Source organism: Platichthys flesus, chromosome 16, assembly GCF_949316205.1.
Source record: "Platichthys flesus chromosome 16, fPlaFle2.1, whole genome shotgun sequence".
Lineage (NCBI taxonomy): Eukaryota > Metazoa > Chordata > Actinopteri > Pleuronectiformes > Pleuronectidae > Platichthys > Platichthys flesus.
Window position 1 is genome coordinate 7,390,101 of NC_084960.1, and position 23,656 is coordinate 7,413,756.

A 23,656-nucleotide genomic window follows, 5' to 3' on the forward strand; every position below is an offset into this window, starting at 1 on the left:
GGGGGTTCTTGGCCTGAAAAACGTTGCAGACCCCTGCCTTAAACCAACCAAATTGCTTACATCAAAGTTTTCAATGAGAGTAATCCACTGTACTGATCTCCCTGGTCCACATAGATTTGTCTGTAGCATGTTAGGTTTTTACTAATCTACGTATTATAACTGTTTCCTAAACTTGAAAGAAATATGCGTCAGTATTAGTCCTTTTTCTTTCCTACGTTGCAAAGCTGAAATGATAAACCAATGTTAGTGATGGTTTTTTCTCTGTTGCTGAGTTAAATTAATGTCATTTTTATTTTTAGAAGTGTGTGTGTGTTGCTACAGTGTGAATGTCATCTATCACCTCATCATGGGAACACCACCTGCTTTGAAAACACAGCGCCCACTGCTAGTTATCTCTGTGTCTCACATATTCCAAGTCTTACTGACGATCCTATGCTAAATTCCCACAGCTGATTGGCTCTGCTTGGTGCGTGTAACCTTGAGCATATCCGCAGGTTACATCTCTGTGACCGCTGCTCCGCCACTGAGGTTAACACAATTTTTCTATAATCAGAGAAGTGTCCCTGGCTGGTACAGCACACAGTTTCTGGGTCACTCCTCAGCCCACAGAGAGGGCCCCCATCCACTTGAGCGACAGAGGGAGACAGAGAGAACGAGAGGGCGGGAGAGAGAGAGAGAGAGAAAGGGAAAGGTATTTATAGAAAAATGGGGCTTTGCAGTACCTTTTCTTGCAAAGAACCATTTCAGGACCAAGTGAGAGTGTCCCAGTTATCTGATCACCGCTCTGCCATAGGGCTTGGACTGAGGCTGAGGCTGGGCTGCCTCATCCAGGATGGAGAGCCTGATTTTCAGATGCTCTCCCCTCTCCTCTGGCCTTCCTGTCCTCAACTACAGAGTGCTGGTCCTTTGTTTGAGAAGAGGGGATGGTATTGGCCCTTATTACCTACAGATGTGACCTTTTAAGGTACCCTTGATTTGCCTAGCCGGTTTAGGCTTCGGAGGAGGTGAGGTCAGGTGAGGAGCAGCACGAGAGTGTCCGAGGGCACTCTTTGGCTGCATCGACCCCCTGGACGGGGGTTAAAGGAGGCTGGCTGGAACGTGCCCTGCCGCAAGCCGGGCAAGGATGAGGCGCTTCCTGAGCAGGAAGGGCCGCTTCTCCCTTCGCCAGAGCAAGTCCGGGACCCGGAGTGCCTCCAAGGATTTCTGTAAGTCTTCTTTTTCTCAGATTCATAATTTTTACAAAGCTGTCCTGAACTGCTGGATGGTCGCTGAGATTGTGTATCTAGGACACAGGTTGGAGAGAACAGGACGGAAGGAAGTCTTGACAATCCTCTGAGTGCAGCTTGTGATTTCCCAAAGTATTTTAGATCAATAATCGGCTTCAGTTTGATGCTTCCTCTCATTAGTCTGAACCAAAGTTCTGCGCTTCTTTGAGCCTTTTGGTCTGATTTGACTTATTCACTCAGCCACAGCCCTCCCTGAATATTTTGCCCTGTGGTCCAGGAAGATCTGATTTGTCTTTTTCTGCATCGAAGCTGATCTGAAGACTTTTATTCTCTCACTTCTTCAGCACCTTTTTAAAAAACTTTTATCTCTGTATCTAATTTTGTTTGTCTCACTCTCACTGCCTCCATATTTCTCTGCCTCCGTTCAGATACAAGAAGAAAAAGACTGGTTTAATTCTCGTGGTTTGATGAACAACTGCATGCACTTACTTTTTTCTTTCATGAGCTCTCTTTCATCCCACAATGTCAAGGTGTCTCTTTTAGCTTTGCACTCTGGGGGAGATTAAGATAATTATCATTGGGGAGTGGTAGTGCAGCCTCGACTTGAGACTTGAGGTTATTTTTATTATTCAAGTAATTATATTTCAGGTCATTGCAACCTAAGCTTTTATTACTCCCAAATATATAAACGTGCAAGATGTGAAGAGCTAAATCAAAGCGAAACGAGATTGGAAAACAACATGAATTGAAACTAAACTAAATGCAAGTACCTGTGTTCAAAATTATATTTAGATTTATCAGTTTATAATCTAGATTATGGAGCAAGATTGTAATGTTTGGTGAAAGATTTTCAACAGACAACATCACATAGACTGATCCCTGTTATGTCCTACATAATTCTACTGTGTATATATAAATATATGTTTGATGATCCAGATGGTTGTAGATGACATTAAATGGGCCTGTTGGGACTCTTACTGCTGCAGTAGAATGAGGCCAGTGACCAGGGGAAGGCAGCAGTTCAACATGTGGGTTCGATACCATCAGTTGAAAATAACCTGCAGTCATTTCTTATTTCTCTTTAACTGTCATTGCATTTATGGAAAACAAATCTATCAATCTGAAAGAAAGATTATTTATTTTTGCAGAGTCCTCCGTGTCTTCTTATCCGTGGCCTCATTAAACAGACCAGTGCACTTGCTGTGACAAGTCGGCAGCTCCATCACTGAGGTGCCCTATTTAAGCCAATGGACATTCTGACCTTCATTTTAGTCACAACCTGTTCCTCTCCATGAGCCTCATGCTCCAGATAAGCAGTTTATACTTGCTCATGTATCGTCCAGCATTAAAAAGTCCCTGTTTGCGGATTTATTGTGTTGATGAAAGAAAACTACCTTCTGTAAACTGAGCTGAACTGTTTTACTAATACATTCCAAAAACACGCAGATTGCAGTGTCCTTCCCTTTGAACCTCTCTGAGTTTTATCTTTCCATCCATCCCACCAGACCTCGGTCTCCCTGCCACCAATCAGAACTGGCCAGAGGCATTTGGCTTCCGGCTGGGTGGCACTGGGCCCAGCTACATCCTCTCCGTGGTGGAGGGCAGCAGTGCCTACCTGGCTGGCCTGCAGCCAGGCGACCAGGTGGTGGACATTGAGGGCCAGGATGTGACCAACCTCAGCACACCGGCGCTAGTCGCCCTGGCTCAGACCCTCAAGACTGTCCCACCCAGCATTGGAGTAGTGTCACGGCTTGAACAGGTCAGCTGACACACAATAATCTGCATTTTGTGTTTTTATTTGGTGAAAATAAGTCACTCAGCCATGTGCTTTCCCTCTTTTAGATCGACATCACCCCTGGCCCTGATGGCCGTTTTGGTTTCACCATCGTTGGAGACAGCCCTCTGATGGTGGAGGACTGCATGCCCAGCGGCCCAGCCGGGCGCAGTGGCCTGAAGGTCGGAGACTATGTCATGGAGGTCAACGGCATCCCTGTGAAGCATCACGAAACGGCGGCGGCCATGATCAAAGCAGCTCAGGGTCGGCCTCTGCGTCTGGGCGTGCTCAGTATGGCCCGGCGACCCAAGCGGTTAAGCAGCAGCATGAGGGTGGTGTCACAGAGCGGGGACAGCGTCAGGGACAGTCGCGCCCACAAGGCCATGGAGTTCAATAAGAAGGTGCCTGTGAAACGCATGGGTGCATCTCAGAGGGAATACATGCTGTTGCAATAGTGTGTATCAATGAATGTATTCATCCGTCAGGTGGAGGAGGTGCTGGGGGAGGAACCGGATGTGAAGGAGCAGCTGTTTGACGTGCTGAAGCAGTACGCTGCCGAGAGGGATGTGGAGAGTCTGGCCGAGGCGCTGCCTGATATCCTGATCACAGAGGAGCACCAGCAGCTGATCGACAGCGTCAGGTAGCTGATCGGTCGCACTTAGAGGTCACATGCTTGCATGCACAGCTTTTCATGTTCAATAGTCTGAGCCACCACATATGGGAAGATTTAAGAGGCTTTGTCAGGTACAAGGGAATTTCTTCTAACTGAAAACCCTCAACACTCTGCAGGCCGTGAAAACCAGGGCCGATCCACTTTGTGATAAAGTTCTGCAACAGCTTTACATCTGGATTCCACTGCAACACATTCATGTTTTAGTGAGCGCTGCTGTTTCCAGTCTTGTCTCTGAAAGGGTGAATTGTATTCGCTCGTGAGCTCAGAGTTGAAGCTGAGGATTCATGAGGGTGCACGAAAAAGTCCTCTCATGCATTGTTGGGGAGTAACTGTGATGCTTCTTAGTACGGAAATTTTCCAAACAACCAAAACTCTTTGTGTTTCTCAATATTGCTTGGATTGTATATTGTTTCTTGAGTGGTCCTTGGGCCTTTTGTATATTACTTCTGGATTTCTGCAGCACTTGACTATAAGACATTAACATAACTAAGATTGCAATCAGGGGAGCACAGACCTCCACCAAAGTCCAGTCCCCTTATGAAACCACATTTACATTACAATATGTGCTTCGATAAATTATTAATGTCTTTTGAAATACAGATTTTTTTTCTAAATTCATTCAGTCTATTGTCATATAGTCTCCCACCAGTAGTATTTACGTGAATTGAAAACCAGATTCCGATAAGGTCGTGGATTTGTTGTTTTTCAATCATTTGCTCTCCTAGTCTTTAGATTTTGAGAAAGCTTGTAAACGCGCACAAGGGAGACTTATAGTCAGATGTGTTGTACATTATATTCAGATTCACTGTACAGCACATTATTATGTAGGTTAAGGAGCAGAGAGGGATTTAAAATTCCTTAATTGCCCTTTGAAATCAGTATTTCAGAATCGCCCCCTCAGCAGTTTACTGTGAAATATGGGGAGTGTTGCCCCTCGGGTGCTTAAATGTCACTTTGTCCTGTTTCTCTCCTCTTAGGAACAGTACACGAGACTACGGTGAGAAAATCACTGCTGAATATCATGTTTCTCCCGACTCAGCATTGATCTGGAAATCAGAACCGAAAATACAATACCTCTGCACACATTCGCAAATGTTTTTTGGCAGCCCCCCCCTTCTGTCACTTGCTCTCACTTTGACATTCTCTCTGTTGGTCCCTTCCTCTCCCAGCTCTCCCTGTCAGCTGTGATGCACCCTTTGATATATGCACCGTTTTATTTTTTTCCCGTGGATCTCATCACTGGATGCTCTTTATTCCCTCCTCTGCATACAGCTCTTAGGCAGTTTGCTGCTGGTGCTTTAGAGAGCACAACAACATGCAGATCCTCACACTGCATGTCTCTCACACGCACATGCACATGGTCCCTGCTCTGAAGTTTTCTGCTGGGAGGAATTATGCTCTGCTGCCTCAAGTGAGTATTGAAAATCAATTAGACATGGCATTGTGCATTTGCAGATTTTGCAGTGAGCAGTGAACGAGCCTGGTGTCCGAGCGTCTTGTGTCGCCGCCCATGATTGGTCATGAAATGAGCAGAGGTGCAGTTGGAGTATATTGAATGAGCAGTCGAGTTACTGTCAATTAGTGCTCAGCTTGTCCAGTGACAGATTCATGTTGAGTAATCTGTTCTTCCTCCAGCTGTAGTCCCGCCGCCTCTTCATCACAGCTCTGATTTCCTTTCTTCGAAAGCTGCCTGTGAAAATGCTTCGTAATGTTTGTGTTGCACAGCAGTGACATTAATTATGCATTGGCTGTTTCCACAGTGGCCTGATGACTGTTGTAGCTGTTTCCTTCACATTCAGGCAGCGAGAAACTGTCCCAGTAAGAGCCGCACTTTTTTTATATATAAATCTACTGTTCAGGTGTGCTTTAACATTGAAAGGCGTTAATGTGCAAAATATTTCTTTGTGGCTGGTGATGTTTTCAGTAGCGTCTTCTCATCACATTTCTGTGGCAGCAGCGTTGGGGAGGTTTGCTTCCAGGTTGTTCACGGGCAATGGTTTGTGCAAATGGCTGCCACCCTAGTTAGGTCAGTACTTTGAATACAATGGGTTGTGACCAAATAACCAATAACCTCCCCTGTATAGTGTCTACATATCAAGTGGTTGCGTGCTAACAGGATAAACTAGTCTTGTTGACATTAACGCAAAGTTAAAGCTGGTCTGAATGTGTCAATAGCTGTATTTACTTTTATTTTCTCTATTCCAATATATTGGAATATATATTGACTGTATATTGAATGTATATTTCCTAATCACGGTTTTTGCATCCAGCCTCTAAGACATCAACAAACCACTGAAGATATTATATTGGAGATGAGGGGCCAGTGTTGTCATATGATGCGTGGAGAACCAATGTGTCTGGAGCTTGATCCCCCAACCTGTCAGTCTCTCTTCTCCTGCCTCAATCATTGACACATCAGTCACACACACACACACACACACACACACACACACACACACACACACACACTCCACCAACCGCCCCCAACTAAGACCAGTTCTTAGTGGGTTGTGATACAGGTTGTGAGTTTAACATCAGTAATTTCTTATGTACGCCCTGTAGAACTTGACCAGCTGGGGCCACGCTCCCCTCTGTCTGCCTCGGTCCCCTCGCCGATTCGCCTCGCCCTCCCGCAGGATGTGTTCTATTTATATGCAGCCTATTTCTTTTAATAAATTCTCTCCTAGGTTTCTGACGCACTTGCCAGTGTTGTTTCTTTAAATGGCTCCAAAAACCCATTTTTATGTATACTGAGTGTCATTAGAGACAATCCCGGAACAGCTATTAGCTCTTTAGTTTGTGTTGTTCTGTCGTGTTGTTGTAACTGAATTTAATTACAGCCTTTGAGTATCTGTATATAGACTTCAAAGCTGTGAATTAATTAGGCCGGTGCATTCTCTACCCAGGGTTTGGGAGTCAGCGCATTTGTTTTCTTTATTTTTGCTCACTGTTTGATGTGTTTCTGTGATTAGTGCGGATTAGTGAAGATGTTCTGGGCTCGAGGTATTTACACAGATTAGGATGGATGCCGAGCAACATGGTCAGAAACTTAAGTCCAGATTTAAATGTTCATATCAGACGATATTGATTATAATCAGGATTACTATCACATTATTACTTCCTTTAAGTTTAACGAGTGAATTTTGCTCCTGAGAGAAGGTAAAACTTGTCTTTATGGGCAGAGAATAACAAACACAATATTTGACACTTCTGAGGTCGAACTATTTGACAAATTATATTGCGTCATTATTGATATTGCTTTATTGCTCAGCCGTACGTGTAGAAATAAATGTGTCGAGCATATGTCATTCATGCAGACATGACTGTAAACGTTTTTGTACATTCAGTTACTCATATAAGTGGTTCTCACACGCACACGCACACACACACACACACACACACACACACACACACACACACACACACACACACACACACACACACACAGTCATTGTTCTCTGACCTGCCTATGAAATTCCACCGGGGCTCTCCTCTCTTCTCAGATTCTCTCCTCCTCTCTCCCTCCTCACCTACTCCTCTGTTCCTCTCATTCCTTCCTCCTTCCTCCACTGAGGGAAGAGATGATTTGTCACTCACTTCTTCCCTCTGCCAAATGATGGATGACTCAGGTGATGAGGATTGTCCCGTAGCTGTGCCCGGGAAGACCACCCTGTGGTGACCTGGCTTCACTGGTCCCCCGAAAGAGAGGGAACAACATGGGGACGAGGAGAGAGTGCCGCCCCAAACATGAAGTTGGAGAACAGCTGAGGATTCTGCCTGAGGATGTTTTGGAGGTGTGGAGGGATCTTTACATTTTGCTCCCTCCCTCTCTCTCATTCTCTCTCTTTCCTCGTCTGGCTGTTTTCCGAGTCTGCAGTGAATGGTTTTGAGATCCAGGACGCCTTCTTGTTCCTCCATCTTTCTCCTCTTATCCCTTTGTCCCGGAGAGTTTGCTTGTTCAGACAAGATGGGGACTCACCGAGATACAGGGGAGGCACTTGCATTGCTTAACTGAGCACAGGCACTTCCTCAAAGCCCCCAAAGAGCCATGGGAAGGGACAGGAGCCTTTCCAGACACGTTCGGTATGGCGCTTCCACTTTGCTTTTGTGATGTTTGTGCTGATTCGTTTCTGAAGCTGCTGGAGTATTGTCGTGCAACGGCTCTGTGTGTTTGTTGCCACGGCTTGTATTGACAATTATTCTGCCAGCAAATATATGAAAATCTGTGCGCTCTCTATACAGAGGAAAACTGTAGGTTCCAGCAAAACTCAGCTCTACTTCTGCTGATCACTCTTTCTCGTTGAGGTTCTTCTTTCTGAGACGGTTTAATTCCATGTCTGCAAATTCATGCTCGGCCCTGCTGTCAAAATGTCTGATCAGAAGTGGGTTTGATGGTTGTTGCAATGAGTTTCCCAGCTGATTGCGGTTGTCATTCATCTGTCTGAGCGCCCTGTCCTCGATCCACCCCCCCCTCCGACCTAATTATAGGCTCCTCTCGCCCTCCTTATAATTGAGAGCATCCCGAGGCCTACATCCAACTTCAGAGGAAGTTCTGCTCACTTGTGTTTGGTTGGGTTACAAGATTTGACGAGTGAAATGCTCCTTCGCTTAGATGGCACCATGACAGCGCAGCAAGGCCAAACTTCGAGAGCTGTCGGTGATGATCGGAGCCGAAGTCGATGGTTGATCAAATGAAATGGAGCCATGACCCTGCTGTAAAACGATGAATGGCACTGTTCTTTTTCCGTTCTCCCTATCCGCGGTTTGTCCGAGTCACTCTGGTGATGTATGAATGTTGTTTGGGAAAGTTCTGTGGCCCACATAGCGTACAGAGCGCAGACTACCCAGCTTTATTCCCAGTAGCTCCATGACCCTGGCCTAGAAAGAGCTCTAGTTCTCCACTTCTTCTCTCTCTGGCTCTGTCATATTTTACCGCTTATATCCTCGTATTGGCTTTTAATGCCGTTCTTCAAATCATTCCATTGATTCCTCCTCCTTGTCGTTTTGCCTTTCACCAACTACTATCTCTTTTTCCCCGCGGTATGTTATTGCCATATTAAGATTCTGTCACTACTTCTCTGCTTGCAAGAGAAAGCTCACCCCTCGAGATAACACCACAGAGCAGCTTGGCGTCACAGATGAGCACGTTGTAGCCCTCGGGTGAAGTTTTGCCTTTTTGGTGCATGAACACATCGTGCACTTAATCACTGTCACCTACACACTCTACTTCACTTGGCTTTTATGTTTTTCAGGATGTAAGCACATAAATCTGAACCCATAGAGAAGATTATCACCTCAAAAATGAGATCACTGATTGATTGGGGTTGTACTGACACATCTTCCACACATGCACCACCACATCACTCTTCTCATAACTTAATCAATAGTTTTAAGAGACAGTGAATCAAGATGAGAGATCAGTTCTTGGTTTTCACCTTGGCACAAAACACTAATACGTCTTTTTTGTTGCTATGCAGCTGTTAAATGTGCATTTGTGTGTGTTAACAATACACACCATGTACGTGTGTTTATAGGACTTCAAGGACAGAGATGACTGTGTGGTATCATTGTAATTACATTGATTCTTTCCTTTTTTACACCCCCAACAAACTCTAATGAGGTATTGGGATGATGCATTAATGTAACACACTTGTAGAAAATCACATTTCTTCGAATAATGGTCTTTTGGCTGCAGATCTAGGATCAGAATCCCAGTGACCGGGACTCTAAGAGTCTAATTTGAAAATTAGTAAAAATGGCTTAATTAGTAAAGAAGGCTTAATGCAATGGAAGATGATCATAGACCTAATGGTAAATAATTAACTTTACTTCCTGGCTTTGTTGTCTTGGAAAGGGTAGAGAGGACATTTGTCTTCTGTTTGAGGGCTTAATTACCATATTTTAAGCAATTATTTATGGCATTACATAAGGTATATTTACATGATACTTACATTACTGCCATTAAATGGCTTAATTAATAAGCAGTTTTTGTTGTAAGATTATAGTGGTCTGTGTTGCAAACCAGTGCCTCCACAGCTGGGTGAACTCACAAAAAACAGGTATTAATCATTTAACTCTCACACACACACACACACACAGAGACACACACACACACACACACACACGCACATGCACACACACATACACAACACATGCACACACACAAAATGATTTGGAAGTTTGCTCAGGATTCCCATCACATGATTGAGACATGTGTTTACTGACCCCGTGGTGTAACACTGGAAAGCTGGGGAGAGGGTTTGGAAAGCTTCCTGCACTCCGACAAGGTGGTAGACCAAGAGAGACTGTGGCAGGGGCAGCCGGTACTGCAACTACTAATACTTCTAATAATAATAATAAGAGACACATGGTTAAAATCTCATTAATCAGGAACTGATCAAATGAGACATCTGGTAGACTGAGCTAAACAGATGTGTTTTGAGTTGTTCTGTGAGAGTTTCAGAGACATAGTGACTGTTCACTTTATACTGTTTGGCACAATCACACTTGCAGTTAACTTCTTTAAATAAGATTGCAAGTGTGTTTCATAACAGCCTGGTTTATATATGGTGTCTGTATTGAATTCAATATATCTATATATAAATAACATGCTGTAGAACGCACTTAGTTTTAATTGGTTAAGAGTGGTTTAACTTGGATTTACAGCCTGAGAGACCATGACCTGAATTGAAAAACCTGGACTGGATCAAAGTGAGTGTGCCTGGTTTTAGCTGTAATTACAAGCATGCTTTTTGGTTTGTGTGTGTGTGTGTGTGTGTGTGGGGGGGGGGGGGGGGGGGGGGCACGTCAGCAGTTTGTCTCCTCCAGAGGGCAGAAATCAGTTTTGTAATAATTGGTTTGGCAGCTCAGATTCTTTATCACTCTTGATTCAAATCTAAAACCAGAACATGTATTCCTTGCTTCCAAACAACGTTTTCAAATGTACCTGCAAACTGACTGCCGCCGCTCTTAATACCGAATCTGCATCAGTGAGCCTTATTCTGGGGCATTTGCGTAAGGGGCTGTGTGGATGCACGTTGGAACTTGTGCACGCTCACAAAAACACAAGGCACTCTTTTTTTTCCAATGCACAGAGGAGGGACCCTGGAGATTCACATTGAAGACGGAACGATAGAGAGAGGCTTATGATGAGGATGGAGGCAGCATCATCTTGTGGGTGGGATGGGAGGCAGATATGAAAAAGACAAAAGTCGCAAATGAGGTGTGTGTGTGTACGTGCATGGTAGGTGGAGGTTTGCTCAGTTATCTGTGTGCAATTATCTCAAGATGAAGGAAACAGAATCAGGGAGGCTTCAGGCGTCCTATATTTAAAGGAAACATGAAATAAAACACTTCTAAAACATAGTTATCGGCAACGTCTCTTTCCTTTCTGGGTCATTTCTGTTGTTCTGTTTTGTTATTTTCTTGTTCTCGCAGATAATTGGCCAAAAATAAACGACATGCAGCGCAGCAACAAGGGAGTTTGATGGGAGCAGGCATTGCGAGCGGTCTAAAACATCAGTGGTGAATGACAGGTTTGACTGTTGGTTATGGGAAACAAAGAGCTTCTTCACAATTCTGTGCTGATGCTGAAAAGCAATAAAAGACAAACATCTGTCACAGAAGAGACAACAACACCAATTTTGCCACCAAGCCTCAGGCTGCTTGAGACACAAGCCTTCTTCGATACGTTTGCACTTATAGTCACTACTGCTGGTCCTCCTTCCAGTCTTCCTTTTAATGACTGGACTCTTTCTTATAATCATCACACAAAGCAGACTAGAGGAAAGTGAGCGAGCCAGGCTTACAGATCCTCCCCTGAAACGCAAACAACATCAAACTCAGCAGTATCTGAGGGTGGGAGAGGGGAGAAGGCATCGGGAGCTGATGATGGGAGGAGAAAGGAACACTCAGGGAGGGAGTGGGGTGTTTTCTCCCAGAGGTGGCTCCGGCACTGCTCTTCCTCCTCTTTGCATATTAGCTGTGGGCTGTCACTGATGCTGAACACTCTAACCTGCAGCCGCTAATACTGGACCACACACACCAAAGCTCATCCTTTATCTCTTTCATCCTCTTTCTTTCTCAAACACACACACATACCAGAGACACACACACACCATCTATAGTGTTGGACCAGTTTCTTCTACATGCCACGGCCCTCTCACGAGACGATATGGACTGAACAGTTTTTGAACCAATTAAGTGGATCCCCAGCCGGTTTAATATGTATCCAGAGGAAGAATCCATGTTCTTTGGACACGCAGAGTCGTGGATTTTGTGGCTGAGATGTTGCTTTTCATGTGATTGTTTTTTGTCGCTGTGCAGAAAACAAAAAATGTGTCTTTTTACTGCCTGAGCTGAGCGGGATGCTGCTCCACATCTGCTCTCCTTACTCAATCTGACTCTGGTTCCACAATGTTTGCCAGGATCTTCATTCCCAAGAAGCACCGGGAGCGTTTTGACGAGGTGGTGTCCCAGAGCCTGATGAGCCGGCTTAAGGGGCGGAGCTTCAGTGACCCCAGCCGCAACCGCCTACGCCGCAGCCGGAGCGAGGATCACCCCGAGCGCCTCCTGGTTTCCACGCGAGCCAGCTCAGTGCCACGCACCCACGCAGAGGAGGGCGTGATCCAACCACCCAGGGGCATGAGGAAGACCAGCTCCCTAATAGCCGGCCACTCCAGTGGCACCACCACCAACTGCAGGTGTGTATGTTGCAGCCCCACCCATTAGTGTGGCATCATGAATATTTAATTACTTATCCTTTTTGTGTGTTTCTATCAGCAGGAGTCTAAGCTTTTATTTTAAGCACCACTGATTTTAGGGCTGGGTGATATAACAATATCATAAATTATAATTTTCATCAATAGCAATACAGCAAAAGTCCAATTTACTGTTTACATTGATTTTATGCTTATACAAGGTGCACAGTGAGGAGGATTCACACATAATGATCTACCCCAGATTTGCAAAGAGTCATTCTTTGGCCATGAAGAAGAGTTTAAACCCCCAACCTTCATCAGTCTTAAAACATAATGTGAAAATTATCCTGATAATTATCAACATTGATTGATGTGAAAATCTTTATGATGAAGTCATCGCTCAGCCCTAACTGGTCGAGTCAGTTTTCAAAGATGACACTTTTCCAGAAATAACTCTTCCTCTCCCGTTGCCTGATCAAATCTGTAAACACTCCACACGAGAAGCGCTGTGACTCGTCTCTTTGTGTCAGGAATTAATGCCAGCGGAAATGTGGAGGAGTCAACTGAAAAGCAGACCCACCGGTGGTGACGCCTAAATCTATATAAAGCATAAACCTATTTGGACAAGTCATGCCTGACCTCCTCCTTACTGTCTTCATCTGCCGACGTGTCTCTATGTTTCCTCTCTGCTAAGCTCCTGCTCGCATTCATCTGGATTTTAAATTATTCCAAACACGTCAACAACATGATTACAAATATCCTATCACCATCCGTTTAAACTTTAGGAATAAACTTCCCCAGGAATCTGCTCATCTCTGCAGTGGCCCAGGTCTGTGATGATGCTCTACAGCTTCCCGGGGTGGTCTTGTCCATTTTGAAGTAGACTCTGTCGTGTAGGATGTGAATTTAAAGTAGTCTGCTGAATATGGCAGTATGTTGGAGGTCCACAGTCCACAGTAATAAATAGACCACTTTTACTAAATAAACGTTGCTTTCACTATGAGAAGTCTAACAGGGTTTTTATGGTAACTTGTTGTTGTTTGTTTTCTACAACGTTTGGTGATTCCTGTTAATCAAAGCTCAATCTGTCTCTGTCTCTTCAGGACGGTGAGAGTCTGCAAAGGCAACATGAGTTTTGGCTTCACTCTTAGAGGTCATGCTCCAGTGTGGATTGATTCCGTCATCCCTGGTACGTTCACTTGTCTGTGCATTTGTGTCTGTGCATATGTAAGCGTGCAAGCTGCAGTTCCAGATGAGTACTTTCACATATTATAGTCAAGCAACTCTTTTTCAAGGGGACTTTGTAATATCTTTACAAAGCTTGAGTTTTTCCTCATCTTTGCTTTTTCCTTGGTCAAATCATCGAATCGCTGAAACTCTCTTTTTCTGTTCTGCAGGAAGCCCAGCAGACAAAGCAGGACTGAAACCAGGAGACCGCATCCTGTTTCTCAACGGGCTGGACATGAGGTTGAGCTCCCACTCACATTAACTTGACTTTTTTGCAGAAAACAATAAATTTACTGAAGCAAATCTAAACCTGATGCCTTCTACATAATACAGACGTTTTTAAAGAAACGGCTTCCATCCAGTGTATGTGTGCATGTGTCTGTAGGACCTCCTCCCATGAGAAGGTGGTGACCATGCTGCAGGGCAGTGGTGCCATGCCCACTCTGGTAGTGGAGGACGGTTCGTCCACTTACAGCCTGGCAGAGCAGGACCTCGCAGGAGGCGGTGGTCCCCCGGAACGTGCCCGCTCCCCTGTGTTCAGCTCCCTGCAGTGGGTGGCGGAGATTCTGCCTCCCAGTATCAGGGTTCAGGGCCGCACCTTCGGTCAGCAGCTGGAGCACCTGCTGACCATCCAGGAGAGGTACACCATCTGCAAGGCTTTGGAGAACTTCTTCCAGCACAGGTGAGCAATCGGGCGGGAAGAACAGTGGGGCGTCAGAAGGAAGGAAAGACAAGAGGAAATAGAGTGAGAGGGTGAATTTGAAGTCAAAGGTATAATTTAACTGTTGATATTTTGCAGTGCAAGTTGAATTGTACTTAAATTAATCCACAATTGGCTGTGGAGACACTGACAATAAACATTTCATGAGTGTAATTGTCAGTATATAAAGATTTCAAAATCAGGTGGGCATGTGTTACATGGGAGATGTGGATCAGGAAATAGAATTGGTTCTTATAAGTACAAAACATCTCTGTCACCTTGCCTGTGTTTCCTTGAAAACAGGAATGTTGACACTCTGATCGTGGATGTGTTCCCGGTGCTGGACACTCCAGCCAAACAGGTGATCTGGCAGTTTGTTTACCAGCTGCTGACGTACGAGGAGCAGGAACACTGCCAGAGCAAGATCTCACGCTTTATTGGATTCAAGGCATCAGGTGTGTGAGCTCATATCCACATTGTTAGATGTGACTTTGGTTTTTACATGTTTGTGAAGTTTTGTGTGTGTAAACTACAGGAAGTTTGTGTGTGAGAAGATCCCTCTGGCAGGGATGTGTAATTCATTTGTCCGCTTCACTGTAGTGCAATAAACCTGGGTGCTGAATTTTTTTTGCCTCTTCCTCTGCACTGCCAATGTGTGTGTGTGTGTGTGCGTGTGTGTGTGTGTGTTTTCCAGTTCCACCACCACCACCTCCCCCTCCTCCCGAGCCTGAGTCTGCCCACGAGCCCCATCGCCGCAGCAGCTCCATGAGAGTAACGGGGACCACGTACAGGAGCAGTGTGAGGGGACGTAGTTCAGACGACCTGGTCATTGGCACACACTTGGGCCTGGGTACAGATCTTCAGTGTCTTCCTCATTGCTTTGATCAGAAGCATCATCACCATTTAAATCTTTATCACTCACATTGCAGTCAACATTATCATAAATACAGTTATTTAATTACCTTTTACATCACCAGTGTGACAGATATTATTTCATACTGTAAATTTTCCACAGTACATTGTGATACAATCAGCTGCCTGCAGTCACTGGCACAAATCTGACTTGAGTACATGTAAACTGAGCTGATTCTTATCCCAGATCAGCTGAATCCTGCACCGTAAAAGCCCCACAAAGCCTTGGAAGTCATTCTAATGATTATATTACCACAGGCCTCCGTGCAGAGCCAGTGATGGAGATGGGGATGAGGTTGGCTCCAGGAGAGAGACAGTCAGGTGATGGTACCTCCCTCCCTGAGACTCCCAACAACCTCACCAATGTAAGAAACACCAAGATACAGTAAATATCAAGATGGGATTGATAGTCATCAGGAGAATAGGTCTGACCCCGGTCTCTATGTGCATTTCAACCCCACCAGCTGTCGGCAGTGTATGCTGAGCTGGAGAACATGTATTCATCCAAGAGGTCCAAGTCTCTAAAGAGTCGCCCTCTTCCCACCCAAGAGAGTTTGCTGGATCTGGAACCTCCTTCGCGCTCGGCTTCCCCCACAATGCTCGCTAACACAGGTGCCCAAAGTTCACAATGCTACAGCAGCTGGAGTTAGAAAATAACTACATTGTATAAGATTACTATTGCGTGTATGAGTGAGTGTGTGTTAAGTGGAATGATGTTAGAGAAAGAGGATGACAAAAATGTTGAATCCCAAGGTAACCAACCTAGTTCTGACTCAACTGTACATCCTTGGATTTTACACAGACAGGCATCTTCGTGATCTCTCTACATCTCAGAGTCTTTTTCAGTGTTTGGTTTGTGCATCGCTTTTCCTCCCACAAGTCAGACTCTCAGCCCCAGGGATGCAGAGTGCTCTCAGATTTCACTATTATGTAAAAGGTGGGCTTGTTACTCGCATAAGGATGATATGAAGATGGTGGAAGTGGAACTAGAAAGCACACAAGACCCCATCAAATCAAGAATATGTTTTTTTTTTAATTGGGACATGTTCTTATTACTTTTTGTGCAGTACCTGGAAGTGTCACTGATAGAAAGAGAGAATTTATTATTGTTAATACTGGTACATGAAGCTTCAGATGTTTATCTTTGATTAATATAACTGTGTTTGTATCCTCCTTCTCTCAGGTAGCCGTAAAGGTCCCCCGACCCCTTCATCCTGGCATGAGACCCCTCTTCCCAGCCCCCCTCAAGCTCAGTTCTACTCATCTGGGCTGCCCAGCCAGACCAGCGGGGAGTCCAATCCCTACATCAGCTTGGACAGTCCCCCACCTTCACCCCCGGAGCCCGCTGACTACCCAGCAAGTCCACCACCGACTCGCAGCAGCAAGCGGCGCTACACCTTCTCCAAACCACCGCGTTCAGAAGACACAGATCGCTTCCTGGATGCACTGAGTGAGCAGCTGGGACAAAGGGTGGCCATCATCGACGACTTCCTGACTCCTGAGAACGACTACGAGGAGGTGGGGTCACATTAACGCTGCTCTTTGAAGTCACTTTCTGAAGCTGTTTTCAAAATGCATTGGCTAGTAATTTAAAAACCTTTAATGCTTATTCAGTTATCAAGTTTAATAAGTTTAACAATCTGAATCATCACAAATTATTGACATTGACTGTTTTTTCTAAGTAACCCATTATGCCATAGTTTTATTTGGCAACAATGCAACATGATCAATTCATTTACCAATATGATAAGATGTTCGATTTTGAAATGAATGGTCTAATTAAGTGTGATTGGTGTTAATACCAGGATGTTGTGCAGATGGGTTTCCCGGATGATGAGGATGAGGATATCGAAGAGGAGCTGGGGGTTGACGAAGAAGAAAGTGGAGGATTTGTGGCCCCAGAGCTGAGCAGCCCGAGTGACGCTCAAAGCAGCAGTGGAGAAGAGAATGCCTCCTCTCTCACCTACTCCTCATCCTCTGACCACATCCCTCCTCCACCAATGACACCTCCTCCGCCTCCACCTAATCAGTTCAATGACCCACCTCCTCCCCCTCCACCACCTGCACAGCCTCAGCACCAACAACAACCGCAGCAGCAGCTCCACTTCACCCCCGAACACTCCCCAAGAGCATATGTGCCCATTCGCCGTAAATCTGGACCACCTCCGCCACCTCCACCCCGCAGTAATCCACCAGCGAAGCGGCTCTCTCTCCACAAAGCACTACCCACAAGAGAGGACTTACAGGTGCATGCTACCATACTAGAGCTAAAAGCCTTCCAAGAACAGCACTCCTACAAGGAAAGGCAAGTCTATGAGAAGCAACAAGCGTACAAGGAGAGGCAGGCCTATGAGGAGCAGAAAGCCTATGAGGAACAACAACTGTTTCAAGAGCAGCAGGCCTACCAGGAACAGCAGGCCTATCAGGAGTCATTCTTCAAAGAGAGACAAGCATATGAGGAGCAGAAAGCATACGAGGAGCAAAAAGCTATTGAAGAGCAACACATGCACCAGGAGCAACAAGCCTACCAAGAAAGACAAGCATACGAACAGCGTCAAGCCTACCAGGAACAAAAAGTATACGAACAGCGCCAAGCCTACAAGGAGCAAAAGGCATTTGAAGAGCTTCAAGCTTACCAGGAGCTTCAAGCTTATGAAGTGCAAAAAGCTTTCGAGGAGCGTCAGGCCTACGAGAAGCAACAAGCTTATCAAGAGAAACAGATGCAACAGATTTACCAGAGTCACCACTCGATGCCTACCCAGCCAACGCAGCAAAAAGCCCAGTCACCACTTCCTCACCAACAACTTCACCAATCCTTACCCCCACTTCCTTCACCGGACTCAACCCATCACCACACCAACCATCCTCTCTATGTGATGCACCAAGCACAACTGCAGCAGGCTCACCCGGGTCATCACCACCGGCGTCTGTCTCGTTCAGCCCCTCCGCCGCACCAACCGCCACCTCAACCTTCGCCCCAACCGACGGCTCACCCCGGCCAACAAGCTCAATATGCTGAGGGAATCTACCAAAGTCACCAGGGCCTGAGACCCCATCCCCACCATTCTTCAGCTGAGATGCTCCACCAGACGCACCAAGCACCCGCCCATCACTCCTCTGCTGAGGTGCTCAACCAGTTGCAACAATCTCAGGCCCACCACTCATCTACTGAGATACTCCAGCAGATGCAACAAGCCCATGCCCACTACTCCTCCTCAGAAATGCTCCACCAAATGCACAAAACCAAGGGACATCATTCTTCAACAGAGTTACTGAACCAAGCTCATCAAATGCAGCAGATGCAGCCTCACCACTCCTCAACAGAACTTCTCCATCAAGCTCAACAGATGCATCGGGGTCAACCACACCATTCCTCCACTGAGCTGCTCCATCAGATGCAAAAGGCCCAGGCCCACCACTCTTCCACAGAGCTGCTCCATCAATCACAGCAGATGCACCAACCCATGCCCCATCACTCCTCTGCAGAGGTTCTGCATCAAGCCCAGCAGGAGCCTGGCTCCCTTCCTGTTAAGTTAAAACAAGACAGTCACTCACACCAGAGCCGCAGAAGTCTTAAAGGTCTTCATCAAACCCAAGCGTCACCTCAAGGGAGACACCAAGAGCAGCAGATCCACCAAACCCATCACCCCCAACCCACTAAACCCTCTCCTCAGAGACCCCACTCTATCCAGCAGACCCACCACCACTCTAGCACACCTCAGATTCACCACATCCACCACATAACCCCACAGCCCCCTCCGAAGGACTACCAACACCAGATTCATGTCATCCACCCCCCGCAGCAGTCCCACAGGCCCCAGCCTCTTCTTTCTACCTTTCAGCCCCTCCAGCCACATCAATCCACCCTGTCTACATTCCAGCCCCTCCCCCAACACCACAAGCTGCAGCACCAAGTCCAGTCCTCCACCCAAGCCACTCGCCCACAGTCTCAGCCCTCGCATCACCTGCTGCAATCCCCAAACCAGCCGCAATCCCAATCATCCCACCATAAACAATCCCATGGCCAGAGTCAGCCCCAGTCCCTCCCGCACTCACTGTCTGATCCCACAGAGCACCTAGGGCCCCCTCCTCCTCCGCCCCTTCCCCCACCTTGTTCTCCTCCACCACTGCCAAGGCCCAATCTGTCAAGAATGGATTCCAATCACATGAGTGTGAAGCGGTTACGCTGGGAGCAAGTGGAGAATTCAGAGGGGACTATCTGGGGACAGGTGAGTTGTGTGGGGTTTGGACACAAGGAGCCAAGTAAATGGTAAAGTTTTGTCATGAAATCCTTTTAACACTTTTACATGTCTTTGGCAGTTGGGAGCAAATTCTGATTATGACAAACTGCATGACATGGTGAAGTATCTGGATCTGGAGCTGCACTTTGGGACACAGAAGAGCTCCAGTGAGTACAAGTGGCTGTATTCATATCATATTAATTACTGTTTGATTTGACAGAATGACACTTGAATAAAGATACACTAACTTTTAAATAATAATTAACAAACCTTAAAATAATCTTAATTTCCTAGTTTTATTTCTGTAATTTGTCTTATAGTTCAACTGTAGTTTGTGGAATCTAAGTGTATTCTCCAACAGGACTTCTTGCAGTTTGACATCCTGAAACCAATCAAAAGGGAAAATGTTCACTAACGTGTATCTACCATGTACCTGTGTAATATTCTGCATTTTACCAACACTGACCGCTCTTTAGTGCCGGCTCCAGATCCATCCCTCCTGCCAGAAACCTTCAAGAAGAAAGATGTGATAGAAATTCTGTCCCATAAGAAGGCTTATAATGCCTGTAAGTATAAAATGGTATATAATGTGTGGCCATGGTTTGGTTAAGGATACTCTTACCTGCCTCAGCTGCAGTGTGTGTAGCTGTAATCATCAAATACTGATAGAAGAATAAACTAAGAGGGTGAACATTAAACCAGCATTTCTCCTGTATTTAAACCTTTGTTTGTTAACCTCTAGCCATCCTGATAGCCCATCTGAAGCTGTCTCCTGAAGAGCTGCGTCAGGTGCTGATGAACATGGCCACTGATAGGCTGGAGGCGTCGCACATCAAACAGCTGCTGCTGTACGCCCCCGACGCAGAGGAGGTCAAAAAGTACGAAGAGTACAGACAGGACCCCGGCAAACTCAGTGAGCCAGACCAGTTTGTGTTGCAGGTACAGTCCTGACCGGGTAGTGGAGTGAGTCATTGTATGGGAGACGCCTGTGTCATTGTTCGTGTTGTTTATCATCAGTAGGTCGTTTGCTTATTGTGTGTGTGTGTGTGTGTGTGTGTGATTTCCACCAGATGTTGTCAGTACCAGAGTACAAGACACGCCTGCAGAGCCTCCTCTTCAAGTGTTCCCTGCAGGAGAAGACCGAGGAGTTGAGGGGAGCGTTCGACTGTATCAACAAGGCCTCCATGGAGCTGAAGACCAGCAGGAAGCTAGCGAAGATACTGGAGGTAAAGTACCGTTTGTAAAAAGTATATAAATACCTGTATTTAATCAACTTTGTATGGTGTCATGCTGATGGGGTATAAAGGCTGCGTATACAATTCTGTGGGATGGTGATAAGGAATATGGTGTTTATGTTATCAGATATGATGAACAGTAAAACATTCACTAACCTACAGCACATTTACTTTTACCCCTGAGCTGGAACTACACAGACAGTACAACCAACAGAAAAAATATTCACGCCTATAAACGATGATTCAGAAAAATGTTGCCAAACACAAAAAATCCTGTTAAGCTGAAACATGAATGAGTTGTTTGGCGGAGTAGCGGTTCTGCTCGTCTCATTCTGTCCTTCACCAGTTTGTGCTGGCGATGGGAAACTACTTGAATAACAGCCAGCCGAAAACCAACAAGACCACAGGCTTCAAGATCAACTTCCTTACAGAGGTACGTCGCGCAGAGTCATCGTTCTTCTCTTTTTCATCATATTGCACTGGTTAAGTTATTAAATTCTGTGTTTCCTCCACAGTTGAGCACAACTAAAACAGTGGATGGGAAGTCGACATTCCTGCACATTCTGGTCAAGTCGTTGTGTCAACACTTTCCTGACGTGTTGGATTTTTCCAAAGATCTAACAATGATTCCACCTGCAGCCAAAGGTTTGATTTTCCTTTAAGCTCGGATCAAACCATTTATTCATGATGTATTAATAATTTTTCTAAGATTAGTCACTGATTTAAAGTGTGTTTTTATTCTGTTGTTTTACACACTCACACATCTTCAGTAAACCAGAGGACGATCGCGTCAGATCTGAATGACCTTCATGCAACCATCCAAGACATTCGCTCGGCCTGTCAGACGATGCCTGCGACTGCTGACGACCGTTTTGCTGCTGTCATGAGTGTATCCTTCACAAAATTGACTACTTTCAACATATAAAGTTAAAAAAAAAAAAAAGAGAAGAAAAGGTGATTTGAAACATTTGTGGCCCTTCACTTCAGTGTGTAGAACTTTTTGGAAAACAGTCACCCGGCGATCCAGTCTCTGGAGTCCCTGCAGCAGAGAGCAATGGAGGAATTCAGCAAAACTGCTTCCTACTTCGGAGAAGACGGCAAAGCCACCAACACCGAAGGCTTCTTTGGCATCTTTGCGGAGTTCATGATCAAGTTTGAGGTGAGGGAGGAAGATTCAGCCGTCCATTTTAATAATTCAATATGATTCCTGTTGTCGCCTCTACAGTATAACAGTAAGAATCGTATTTAATTGTCCTATTTGGCTCGATCTCTGACTTCAACAAACTAAAAAAATGTATTCTCTTTAATGCGATCCTGCTGGTTCTTTACCACAGAGAGCGCTGAGTGAGCATCAGGCTGCAGAAATCCAGAAGAGTCCTCGGAGTCCACGAATGGCCTCGCCCCTGGCCTGGTAACACACACATACATGTCCACAGAGCCGTTCAAACACACACACATTGCATACACATTCTGTGTACTGCACAAATACACACACATACACAACACTCAATGCACATTTTTGAGCAATAAAATACTTTGTATCATATATGTATGTACTTTTGATTACATTCAGCGAGACAGAATGTCTTTGCATCAAATATAGACAATTTTGCATTATACCAGTGGTGCAGTGTATGTGTTCTTTTCAAAATAAGTTTTATTGTAGTCTAAAGCGTTAAGGCTTCGAGATAGAACACAATGTTGTTTGGTTGTCAAAATAGCTGTACTGTTAAGAAGTTACAGTTCCGAAGTTTTCTTTCTCTAAGCCAGAGTTATCTACGGTTTCAAACTTTATGATTGATCCTTGAATAAGATGATGATTTATGAAAATTAAATTGTATCCTGATTATAGATGTTTACTTAAAATATACCTGCGTACAGCCATTGGTTTGGAAGAAACCACAAATGCAGTTTCCCTATTAGTGAACTGTGGTTTGTACGAAGCCCACCACCCTGAATGTAAAATAGGTTCTTTACTGATTAACTCTAGATTATTTTCTCGAGTAAATAATCAGTTACATCCCAATGATAGATTGTTTAGTGTGCTGTATCATGTTTATACCTCCACTTATAAGGATTTCCTTACTGCATCAGGTGTAGCTTTAATAACTTTATATTCCTAAATGGTTTTGCTGTGGTATGATACCGCCAGTGCTACAAATGTGTACATATGAGACAGTGGGGTGTTGGCACTTACTACTTAAGACAATTTCAACTGTCGTAAGGATCCTTTTTAGTTATTTGTATTCACATGAAGAAGTGGGATCTTGTGGCGCCCACAGTGGGCAGTGTGCAATATGTTTTTTGCTGTTCACTGCTGTTCTGCTGTAACAGCGATACCTTGTATTTGCACTGTACAGAATGAGAGTGAATCAAATGAGAACATACGCTACGGTATATGACGCACTTTTCTGTATTAACCAAAATATTTATGTCATTGTGTTACGCAGTACAGACTGAGCAGAGCGATAAGTTTAGTGTAAGAGATGCATCATTTTGGTTAGTTCTCAACTAGTGATGCAGTTTCACATCTCAGAATATACACCAGTGCTTTGTAAAAGTCTATAGGTGATATTTTGAATTGTTAAGGTTAATCTGTGCAGCTAGTGAAAGCTTTGTTTTCTTATCTAAGTTGTCTTTACAGAACGTCTAAGGCCTATAAAGTGTTACAAAAGTCCATAACATCTGTATTTTTTATTCTGTCCTAACAATGCTGACAAATATAAAGTCATATTAAATCCATGTCTGTGTCTGTGTGAGATAAATGCTCTTTAACATGTTATGCCAAATGTTTTACAGAGAAATGATACTGTACAGTACAAAGGTAACGGCATTTAAAGGCCTCGTCCTCGTGTTTCCCTGCGTCTGCTTCCACTCTCAGTACAACTCGCTGCTGACACACCTGCTGCTTCTGCAATGTCTCCGTTGAGCGTTTGTTTTCTTGGGACTCACTAAGCTCTTCCTTCGAT

General features: G+C 45.0%; 1 protein-coding gene across 1 annotated transcript; it reads left to right on the forward strand.

Moving 5' to 3' along the window:
• The first annotated feature begins 1,123 nt into the window (after positions 1 to 1,123).
• On the forward strand, positions 1,124 to 23,399 carry grid2ipa (glutamate receptor, ionotropic, delta 2 (Grid2) interacting protein, a). Its single transcript, XM_062407343.1, is given in 25 exon segments — positions 1,124 to 1,205; positions 2,580 to 2,584; positions 2,680 to 2,985; positions 3,069 to 3,401; positions 3,486 to 3,640; positions 12,100 to 12,375; positions 13,476 to 13,561; positions 13,770 to 13,839; positions 13,985 to 14,281; positions 14,603 to 14,754; positions 14,994 to 15,149; positions 15,470 to 15,576; positions 15,676 to 15,850; positions 16,395 to 16,729; positions 17,017 to 17,457; positions 17,926 to 19,440; positions 19,532 to 19,619; positions 19,929 to 20,018; positions 20,195 to 20,391; positions 20,523 to 20,678; positions 21,034 to 21,120; positions 21,203 to 21,332; positions 21,458 to 21,576; positions 21,682 to 21,846; positions 22,022 to 23,399. Coding segments are annotated over 25 exon segments (5,604 nt in total). The 3' UTR covers positions 22,103 to 23,399.
• Positions 23,400 to 23,656: the final 257 nt, after the last annotated feature.